The following is an 11,087-nucleotide window of genomic DNA, read 5'->3' on the forward strand; positions in this document are numbered from 1 at the left end:
GCCGTGTGGCCGACCACCTGGGCTCGCTTATTGCTGCCCCTGTCTGATTTCCGCGGGTCCCCAGACTGCCCGCTGCTGTGCCGGAAGGCCAGGGGTCCCCCTGCAGCCCCGGGTCGCCCTGCCGCTGCTACTCCTGGTCTTCAGGTGAGAAACACGTGGGCCCCGCTGGGCGGCCATGGACGGCGGGCGAGCGGGTGGGCTGGCACGCCCTGAGCTGTGCATCTCCACCGTGGTGAAGGGCCCGGGACAGCTGTCGCCCAAGTCCACCTCACCCCTCCCTTGCTCCCTGTTTGACCTCCCCTGGGGTACACTCACCCCCTCCCATGCACACAGAGGAATTGGGGTCAGGCTGTGAGCAGCTTCCAGACAGAAGCTTCTAGAACCCCAGAGTGAGGACCCAACTGGGGCTCCTGGGGTGTGTGTGTGCAGACAGGAAGCACCCCCTGGGGTGACCTCAGGCCACCAAGCCCAGCAGGGGGCTCCCTGGCTGCTGCTGTCCCCAGGGTCCTGCCCCCTGCTCAGCTTCCTGCCTGGGGCTTTGTGGGACCTGAGAGCCCCCCTGAGGGTCTGTGCTCTGTGTAGGGAAGGGTGAGGGGGCTGGCTGTGCGGGGTGGGGTTGGGGGCTGGGCTCTGTGCAGGGCAGGGGGACAGGATTGAGGGGCTGGGCTCTGTGCAGGGTTGGGCCGGGGGGCTGGGCTCTGTGCAGTGCAGGGGGACAGTGCAGGGGGACAGAGCCGGAGGGGCTGGGCTCTGTGCAGGGCAGGGGGACAGGGCCCGGGGGCTGGGCTCTGTGCAGGGCAGGGGGACAGGGCCGGGGGGCTGGGCTCTATGCAGGGTTGGGCCAGGGGCTGGGCTCTGTGCAGGGCAGGGGGACAGGGCCCGGGGGCTGGGCTCTGTGCGGGGCAGGGGGACAGGGCCCGGGGGCTGGGCTCTGTGCAGGGCAGGGGGACAGGGCCGGGGGCTGGGCTCTGTGCAGGGTTGGGCCGGGGGGCTGGGCTCCTCCTCTGACCCCTGCCTGGTGCCCTGTTTCTGCAGTTTCGGGTTCCTGAGAAGCCTCATGCCAGGGGGCGAGGAAGCTGCGTCTTGGTGAGTGTGGGAGTGTGGGTGCAGGACAGGGTCTGTGGCTTCGCCTCACCCGGGGGGCTTCCTCACCTCTGTGCTCTGCCCTGCTCAGGCTTTGGGGGTCCCCCAGGCTCAGGCTCCCTGGGGGTCCTTTGTCCCCCTGTGTCCTGTTCCTGGGGGGCCTGCAATGAGCCTGTTTTCCCTGTGCCCGCAGCCCCATGCCCCTCATGTTCGTGTCTTTTAGGATGCTGTACCCCCAGCCGGAGGCGCTGAGTGCAGCGTGAGTGACCAGCTTCTGGGAGGCGTCCACGCAGTGGCCTTTGTCCCCTGCTCTGTTCAGCCCGGGGAGGTGTCGGGCTGTGAGGGGGGTCCTCCTAGTGGAGAGGGGAGTGGGGGCATTGTCCGTGGGTTGGAATTCCGGTCAGCCTGGCTGTCCTGCCCAGTGCCCTGGGAGGGGCAGCCCTGGGCACGCTGGGCCGGGGGCTGAGGGGCCCGAGGGGTGGGTGCTGTCTGCGGACGACTCCTGTCTGGCTGCCCTTCGCCCAGTGCCCTGGCAGGGGCAGTCCTGAGGCAGGTCGGGCCGGAGGCTGAGGGGCCCGAGGGGTGGGCGCTGTCCGTGGACGACTCCTGCCGGCTCCCGGGTACCGTGTGGCTGTCCCCCTACAGGAGGAGTGATGTCCTTGTCCTCACCCCCTGGCTGGCGCCCGTCATCTGGGAAGGGACCTTCAACATCAAGCTCCTCAATGCACAGTTCCAGCAGCAGAACCTGACTGTGGGGCTGACCGTGTTTGCTGTCAAGAAGTGAGTTGGGGCCTGGGACTCAGCCGGGGCACAGAGGGGATGGCTTGATGGGCGTTGGATCCGATGTCTACAGAATTAACACCGAGGGTCTGACAGGGGGCTCAGGTGGACGGGGTGCGAGGCCCAGCCCTGCCCCTCCCCTGGGCTGCAGGGTGTCCACCTGCTGTGCCCTCAGCTTGATGCCCAGCCTCGTCTGGGACATGGGGTTGAGTGGACACAGCCACGGATGCGCCCAAGACCCCATAGGACAGTGTACCAGTGCCTGCCGCTTTTAGCCTCTGGAGGCCCTGTGTCCCTGCAGGACCAGCTGCCCTAGGCTCCTCGGTGGGTGCTGACCAAGGCTGCAGCCCTCGGAGGCCCCATGACCCTGCCCTGGGCTCTGGGCTGGACGCTGACCGAGGCTACGGTCTTGCCGTCGCCCCTTGCAGATACGTGGTCTTCCTGAAGCTGTTCCTGGAGACGGCAGAGCAGCACTTCATGGCGGGCCACCGTGTCATCTACTACGTCCTCACCGATCGGCCGGCCGACGTGCCCGATGTGCCGCTCGGGGAGGGCCGGCGCCTGGTGGTGCTGGAGGTGCCGAGCCACGCACGCTGGCAGGACGTGTCCATGCACCGCATGGAGGCCATCGCCCGCTTCTCGGAGCAGCGCTTCCGCCACGAGGTGGACTACCTGGTGTGTGCCGACGTGGACATGAAGTTCCGGGACCACGTGGGCGTGGAGATCCTGACCCCGCTCTTCGGCACCCTGCACCCCGGCTTCTACAATACAAACCGCGAGGCCTTCAGCTACGAGCGGCGGCCGCAGTCCCAGGCCTACATCCCTCACGGCCAGGGTGACTTCTACTACATGGGAGCCTTGTTTGGGGGCTCGGTGGCCGAGGTGCAGCGGCTGGCCAGCGCCTGCCACCAGGCCATGCTGCTGGACAAGGCCAACGGCATCGAGGCCGTGTGGCATGACGAGAGCCACCTGAACAAGTACCTGCTCTACCACAAGCCCACCAAGGTGCTGTCGCCCGAGTACCTGTGGGACGAATGGCTGCTGGGCTGGCCGCCGGTCATGAAGAAGCTGAGGTTTGTGGCTGTGCCCAAGAATCACCAGGCCATCCGGAACCCGTGAGGGGCGGCGAGGGGCCAGGAGGCCAGGGCCAGCGCGTCCTGTCCCCGCTCAAGGCCATACTACCCGGCCATCCAGAAGAAGATGAACACACGTGTCACACGCGTGTGCCGTAGCCCTGTCCTCCAGTCCCGGGACAGGCTCGTGCTGGCGGGCCCACGGGGTCGGGCCTGCCCAGGAGCCCTCCTGCCAAGAGTCGCGCCAGGCTGCATGGCGAGTTCAGCAATGTGGCTCGGGTTCATTCCTGCGGCATGCGTGGGGCGGGCTGTGTGCGTGGAGCTGTGCTGTGTACCGAGTGTGGTGAGTGGTGTGTGTGCACTGTGTGTGTATGTGATGTTTTGGGTGTGTGTGTGGGGGGGGTGTGAGGTGTGTATCATACGGGGTGTGTGTGCTCTGTGTATTGTGTGGAGTGTGTGTGGCACTGGCGTGCAGCAGCTGTGGTATCATGCGGCGTGTGGGGGCCTGCTCCCTCTGAGCCGTGTTCCCGCCGGCTCACTGCTCTCCGTGCTCCTGTGTGGTCCTCCTGCTTGCCCAGTCTGTGCTCCTGCATGGGTCCTCCTGCTTGCCCAGTCCGTGCTCCTGTGTGGTCCTCCTGCTTGCCCAGTCCGTGCTCCTGCGTGATCCTCCTGCTTGCCCAGTCCGTGCTCCTGTGTGGTCCTCCTGCTTGCCCAGTCCATGCTCCTGTGTGATCCTCCTGCTTGCCCAGTCTCGTCCCTGTGCTGCAGCTCCTGTGAAGGTGACGGAGGGTGGCCCGGGTCTGGGGCCCTGAACTCGTGAGGGAGACCTTGAAGAAGCTCCTGGCTCCTGGCTTCAACCCGGCCACGTGCTGGCTGTGCTGGCCGTCTGGGGAGTGATCCAGCAGGCGGGAGAGCCCCCTCCGTCCTTGCAGAGGAATGAGTTTTTCCTCGGGCCACATGCAGCGCTCATCCGTGTCCCAAGGCTCTCCAGGCCTCTCCTGGGTCCGCCCTTTCCGAGGCGGCCACTGGACGTCTCCTGGCAGCCACCAGTGAGCAGGTGCAGGGGTCAACACTGCCTCCCTCGGGCGCAGGACATGAAAGTGACCCTGCTGGCAGCAGGCTGGCCCCCCAGTGCCAGTCTGGAAGCAGCCCTGGCTGGCTGTGCCCGGCTAGGCCTAACTCGCACCCATCTGTGCACAGCCACACAGTTCCTGTCCCGGCCACTGGGGCCAGCCCAGCTTGGCCACTGACAAGCAGGGATGCAGGCCGGTCCTCTGGGGGATACAGCCTCGGTCCTCAGACCAAACCCTGCTCCCAGCTGCCACAGTGGGGAATTTTGGGGACCCCCTGACAGGATGCCCCAAACCAGGGTGTGGGTTCTGGGTTTTCTATCTGGACTGCAGGGCTGGCGGTGGCTACCAGGGGGCAGTGGTGGTCGGGCCCTGTGCATCCAGCGAGGTGCTGGCAGGGCCAGGCTGGCCCAGTCTCCAGATGGGGGCCTCCCCTTGGGACCTGCGTGTCCGCTGTGCTTCTGGGGTTCTGCTCTGGGCCTTGACACCCCCAGGTTGTGAGTGCAAGCTTATTTCCTGCAAAGCTGATGTCTCTGGCGCCCCCGACCCCTGCCCCTCCAGAGGTCTTTCCCAAATTGGGTGCTCGCAGCCCGGTCCCCGCCTGCTCCACCCGGTTGTCCCAGGCATCCTGGATCCGGCTTGGCAGCGTGCTTGCAGTGTGGCTGCCATGCACTGTGGGCACTGAAGCCCCCAGTTGCTGAGCTGTGCAGCACATCTCGCTGGGGCTCACGGCCCAGCCACTCTGACCTCAACGCGGTCCGGCTGCCGTGTCTGCCCCAGGTGGGTGGGCGGCACTGGGCCCTATCCGTGCCCTGCCATCCACCTACCTGGCCCGCTCCTCCTCCCCCTCAGTTCTCTGTCCCAGTGCCACCTTGGCGAGCCTGGCCCCCACGGCACAAATGTGCCCTTGTCATCGCTGCCCTGGCCCACCTGTGCACTTGGCTTCTAGCGAGCACTCGGCCGCTGGGCCGTGATCGGTAATTACAGGAGTCAACCAGGATGCGAGAGTGGGAACAATGGACAATGGGGGTGCAGGGAGCCTGTGGGCGGGGCTCAGCCCCTCACCGGGCCGGGTGGACACCTTGGTTGGCCCAGACCGGTCCTGCCTATGGCTGGGCAGAGGCCAGCAGGGTGGGACCCCCTCCTCGTCGAGGGCAGGTTAGCAGTGCTGGCACCTGCCAGTCTCCCATGATGCACTTGTATAACTGCCCACAGTGTGGGTGGGGGCGCCATCTGCAAGCCCCTTGGAGCGTCCTACGTCCCCTCCGTGTGCACACCCAGTTGGCCTGCGCAGCAAAGCAAGGGGAGACGTGGCACTGAGCTGGAGCAGGGGTCCTCCCTGTCGTAGAGCGCCGGCCAGGCAGCCAAGCTGGTCACGTGACCGACCGCTGCCAGTGTGCTCGCTGTGCCTGGCATCCCTGGTCTGGGCATGAACTCGCGGGGGGCAGGGCCTGGGGCTCTCACTGCGGCTACAAGCAGTGGTCGGCACAAAGCGGAGGGTTACAACACACATCCATACACGTGCACTCTGCACCGACACGTGTACCCCACGCCCACACACGTACCCCACACCCACACACGTGTACTCCACACATGTGTACTCCACACCGACACACATGTACTCCACACACGTGCACTCCACACCCACACATGTGTACCACACACGTACCCACACCCACACATGTGTACTCCACACATGTGTACTCCACACCAACACACATGTACTTCACACACGTACTCCACACCCACACACGTGTACCACACACGTACTCCACACCCACACACATATACCACACGCGTACTCCACACCCACATGCATGTACCCCACACCCACACACGTGCACTCCACACACCCGCAGAACCTATACACACATGTACACCTGCACACACGGTACGTGTACACACAAGTACAGACATGCATACACACACGATTGCATGAACATGCTCCCTGTACATATATGCACATGAAAGCACACGTATGATGCATTTACACACATGGTCATTGTGCACTGGGTAACGTATGCCTCTCTCCCTCCACCACTCCGCACCATGGCTGGCCCCTAGCTGACCCAGGCTGTGGCTCAGAGCCCCGTTCTGTCTTATAGGACACGGGGACACAGGTGGGCGTCCACAGGTGTCCATGGGGATGTCCTTAGAGCACAGGACACGGGTAGGCACACCCACAGGGCACTGGTGGTGGGTAGGATGCAGATGGAGAGGCAGCGGACCTGGAGTTCCTGTTGCCCGTGTGTGACGTCAGTGGGAACTGAGGCCGGGGGACAGTGAGCCGCCCGTGTGTGACGTCAGTGGGAACTGAGGGCCGGGGGACAGCAAGCCGCCCGTGACGTCAGTGGGAACTGAGGGCCGGGGGACAGCGAGCCGCCCGTGTGTGACGTCAGTGGGAACTGAGGGCCGGGGGACAGCGAGCCGCCCGTGTGTGACGTCAGTGGGAACTGAGGGCCGGGGGACAGCGAGCCGCCCGTGTGTGACGTCAGTGGGAATTGAGGGCCGGGGGACAGCAAGCCGCCTGTGTGTGACGTCAGTGGGAACTGAGGGCCGGGGGACAGTGAGCCAAGCTTGGTCCTGAAAGGCCACGGGACCCGCCCTGAGCAAGCTGCTCTCCCCTCCCCTGCCCTCCCTCTCCTCCCCTCCCCTTCCTTTTCCCTCCAGTCACCCCTGCAGCCCCCAGTCCCTCCCCCAGGTGCCCGGGTCCTGAGGGGTGCCCTCAGATGCCCGTTGGGCTGGAAGAAGGCAGTGTTCTTTCTGGGGGGCAGACCAGGTCCTGGGGTGCTGGACAAGGATGCAGCCTTCCACAGTCCCCTAGTCCACTGTGGCAGGAGGCACGCCCGTCCTGGGACTGGAAAGATGGTCAGAGCCATGGGGTCCCAGCCCTTACTGCAGAGGAAGGCCTTGGGGGGCACCTGGGGGTCCAGAGATGGCCATGGTACTACCCCAGGTCCTGACCAGGTGGGAAGGAGGAGGTCACGGATACTCCCTGGGCCTCGCGCCGCGGGGAGCAGGAGCGGCTGTGGGGGTCCCTGGGCCTCGCCCCGCGGGGAGCAGGAGCGGCTGTGGTGTTCTGGGGTGCTTGGGGGCCTAGGGACACAGAGGGTCCTGACCAGCAAGCCTTGCTGTGGTCTGTGGGGACTGTGGGGTTGGCCTCTGTGCCCTAGGAGTGACGTCCTGCATGGTGGGTGGGCACAGATGGGGCAGCCAAGCAAACAGCCAGGCAAGGGCCAGGCCCTAGGCAACCCTGCTGGTCTGAGTGGCCGGAGCAGACTGGGGGTCACATGGCCCCACGTGACCTGAAGTGAACTCGTCCCACCCTGAGCTGTATTACAGGTGCCCCTTGGACCTCAGGACACTGAGGCCCGGCAGCGGGGCGGAGAGGGGCCAGTGAGGGGGACCAGGGGCACGTGGCCCCACACAGAACTGGTTCCAGCCTCAGGGTCCGGAAGGCTCGGCCCCATGGCTGTGCGTGGGGCCAGGTGCTTCCGGGTCCCTGATGGCTGGGTCCAGCGCCCTTGGCGGTGCCAGCATGGGGTGGCTCCTGTGTCTTTATTCTCTGGGTGGCATTTCTTGGTGTTCATCGAATCCCAACAACAACAATGCTGCACCTGCCCCTTGGGCGTGGTCTGGGTCTGGGCGTTTGGGCAGATTGGCAAGATGACAGCAGGCGAGGGGGATAAAAGGGCGCTGTGAGGAGAGTCGGCACCACCCGCCACCCAACCCGTGTCTGCCGCCCGTGAGCGTGGAGCCCTGGACATGAAGGCCCTGGCCCTGACCGTTGCCCTCGGGCTGCTCGCTGCCCTGCAGGCCCAGGACCCCCTGGCCCTCCTGCTCCCGGAGGAGCAAAATGTGAGGCTGGGCTGGGCTGGGTGGGGGCAGGGGAGAGGCCATCCCGGCTGGTCGGGATCGCAGCGGGGTCCCTGTTGAGGGAGGTGTCCTTCAGACCCGGGAGAGGACCCAGGGCCCCCAGCTGGGGATTTGCCCGTCCATGACCTCCGGGAGCAGGTGCAGGTTTGCCTCAGGTGCAGCTGAAGTCATGCTCAGCCCCCGTGGCCTCCGCAGGGAGGACATATAATGCCAGGGCCCAGGCCTGTGGAGGCCGGTTCCAGGGTGTGGGGTGACACCCTCAGCCCCGCCAGGGCATGGAGCCTGAGCGTGGGCAAGCGGGCAGCAGGGGCCTGGCTGCTTTGGGGCCTCGGCCCGGAGGTGTGGGAATACTGGGGAGGCTGGGGCTGGCCGTGGTTACTCACCCTGGGGTCTGCTGCAGATCACAGGGACCTGGTATGTGAAGGCCATGGTGGGCAGCAAGGCCTTGCCCGAGGGAATGAGACCCAAGAAGCTGTTCCCTCTGACAGTGACCGCCCTGGACGACGGGAGCCTGGAGGCCACCATCGTCTTTGAGTGAGTGTCGGGTATGGTCCCCGGGCTGCCCTTTGTCTCTGCCCCACTCACGACTGGTCATGGGGGGTACCTCGGCCCTAGGCTCGGGAGTGGGACTCCAGGGGCCCCCTGGCCGGGATGGAGGTGCAGGTGCTTGGGTCAGCAGTGTCCACACCCACCCCGCCCTCCAGGAAGCACGGTCAATGCTCCGAGAAGAAGTTTGTGATGCGCAAGACAGAGCAGCCTGGGGAGTACATGGCCTGTGAGTCCTGCCAGCCACACTACCCCGCCTGCAGGGGGCGCTGCTGGGTGTCGGGGACCTGCAGGGGGCGCTGCTGGGGGTCGGGGGCCTGCAGGGGGCGCTCCTGGGGTGTCGGGGGCCTGCAGGGGGCGCTCCTGGGGGTAGGGGTCCTGCAGGGGGCGCTCCTGGGGGTCTGGGGTCACTGCAGGGGCCGCTCCTGGGGTGTCGGGGGCCTGCAGGGGGCGCTCCTGGGTGTCGGGGGCCTGCAGGAGGCGCTCCTGGGTGTCGGGGCCTGCAGGGGGCGCTCCTGGGGGTAGGGGTCCTGCAGGGGGCGCTCCTGGGGCGTAGGGGTCCTGCAGGGGGCACTCCTGGGGGTCTGGGGTCACTGCAGGGGGTGCTCCTCCTGGGATCTGGGGTCCCTGCCCTGTCTACCTCCCACACGAGGGTGATTGGTGCTCAGGGATGCCCGGGTCACGGGTGGGATGCAGGGCAGGTATGGTGGGCCCCGCTCTGTGTCTCCGTAGCTGTGCAGTCAGGGGACCCAGAGGGTCCTTAGCGTGGCCCTGGCTGTGTACCCTGCAGTGGACGGCAAGAAGCGCACGCGTGTGGAGGGGCTGTCCACGAGCGACCACTATGTCTTCTTCTGTGAAAAGCAACGCCTTGGGCGGGTGTTCCGCATGGCCAAGCTCATGGGTGAGGGCGCGGGGCCTTTGGAACCCCCAGCAGTCCCCTGTGTTAGCCCGAGCTCCCCGGGGGGGGGGGGGTGATGACCTGGACCCACCCCGGGGACACCCTGAGGCCCCGCCCTGCTGACCACCCCTCCCCCACAGGTAGGAGCCCGGATCCCGCCCCCCAGGCCACCCTGGAGGAGTTTAAGGAGGTGACGCAGCAGAAGGGGTTCCTGCCGGAGAACATCATGGTGACACCAAGGCAGCAGGGTGAGCGGCTGGCCCTGCCCGCGACACCCGTGTCCCCAGCTCGGAGCTCGGCCGGGGTCGCGGGCGCCTCTCACCCGGGGTTTTCCTGTCTCCCACAGAACGCTGTGTCCCCGCCCAGCAGTGAGCAGCCCTGGGAGGTCCACCCTGCAGGGTCTGGTCTGGTCGAGGGGCCTGTTGGGGCCTTTCCCAGCCCAGGTGTGCGTGGAGGCAGCGGGCTGTCGGCTGGGCGCCATCTCCCTGGTCCCAGGCAGGGTGGGGGAGGCTGGGGCCCTGGGCTCTGGCTGAGCTGGGCACCCTGGCCCCCCAGATCCCCAGCGCCTCCTGCTGTGGCCGGAATCACCGGGGTGTGCACTGTCAGAGCTCACCGCGTGGACCCCTGCTGCCCGGACCCCCACCGTCACCCCCCAATAAAGCCTGCAGACTGCACAGCTGCCTCTGCCTCTTTGTGATCGGCCTGGAGGCCTGCTGGGGGCCGGGGACAGTCGGGGAGTGTGGACCCAGCAGGGCCAGGACCCAGGGACCTACCTGTCCAGTCAAGGCTCAGCCTGGGACCTGGGCAGGAGCCCAGCACGGGAGGGTCATGCAGGACACAGTTCCTGCAGCTGTCCTTCCTGGGGTGTGCCAGGGGTCTGAGCCGACACTGGCACACAGGGACGGCTTTCCAATAAAAATAAGTAAATCTTTTTTAAAAAATGGATTCAGCTCAAGGCAGGTGGGGCTCAAGGCAGAGCTACCGGCCATTGATCCAGAAAGTTCCAGAAGGGTCAAGCCCTGCCCATCAGGATGGGAGCCCACACGGGCTGGGAGGGCACAGAGGGAGCCGAGCCCAGACAGCGGAGCTGCGTGTGGGGGTGCTCCTCAGGCTGGGCCCCCGAGGACTGAGCACACCTGGACCTGTGGTGCCCATGGGAGAGCCGGCAGGGCAGCGTCCCCCGACTCCCGTCCTGCGTCAGTTAGGGACCCAGCCGCCTGGCAGCAGCCCTCGTGGAAGAACGGGACGGATCCTGGGCCGTGGGATCTCAGCCAGGAGCCAGGAGACATTAGTTTCCTGTACCCCAAATTGCTCTCCACCCCAAACCCAGGGGGAAGCAGCCCAGGCTGGGCGAGGGGCGGGGGCCAAGGCCACTTCCTGGTCACTGGCAACACTGCCCCGCAGAGCGAGGGGGAACCACGGGGCCCCCGACACCCTCACCCTGCGGCCAGCGCAGTGCCCGTGGCCCGCAGGCCTGGCCTGGGTGGACAGCCAGGCTGTCATTCTCTCTCCTTAGCACTTGGTGGCAGCAGTGCAGGGTTGGGGCCCTGCCGGAAGCCCTTCCCGAGCCGGTCCTGGCATGCTTGCTGCGCCGCCCCGGGCGCCGGGCCACAGGGCTCCTTGCCTGCGGTGTGCCTGCGGTGTGCGGTGTGTGCGTGTGCCTGCGGGGGGGGGAGCGTTTGTATAGTGTGTGTGTCTGTAATGTGTGGTGTGTGTATGTGTGTGGTGTGGTCTGGGTGTGTGTGTGTGGTTTGTGGTGTG

General features: G+C 66.2%; 1 protein-coding gene across 1 annotated transcript; it reads left to right on the plus strand.

Moving 5' to 3' along the window:
• Nucleotides 1-989: 989 nt before the first annotated feature.
• LOC121172539 (histo-blood group ABO system transferase 2-like) lies at nucleotides 990-3,031 on the plus strand. Its single transcript, XM_041004602.1, has 4 exons — nucleotides 990-1,086; nucleotides 1,307-1,342; nucleotides 1,729-1,863; nucleotides 2,292-3,031. The coding sequence occupies exons 1-4, from the start codon at nucleotides 1,058-1,060 to the stop codon at nucleotides 2,980-2,982; spliced, it is 891 nt and encodes a 296-aa protein (XP_040860536.1). The 5' UTR covers nucleotides 990-1,057; the 3' UTR covers nucleotides 2,983-3,031.
• Nucleotides 3,032-11,087: the final 8,056 nt, after the last annotated feature.

Source organism: Ochotona curzoniae, unplaced genomic scaffold (genome assembly GCF_017591425.1).
Source record: "Ochotona curzoniae isolate NIBS_2020 unplaced genomic scaffold, NIBS_Ocur_1.0 scaffold_3208, whole genome shotgun sequence".
NCBI classification, from domain to species: Eukaryota; Metazoa; Chordata; class Mammalia; order Lagomorpha; family Ochotonidae; genus Ochotona; species Ochotona curzoniae.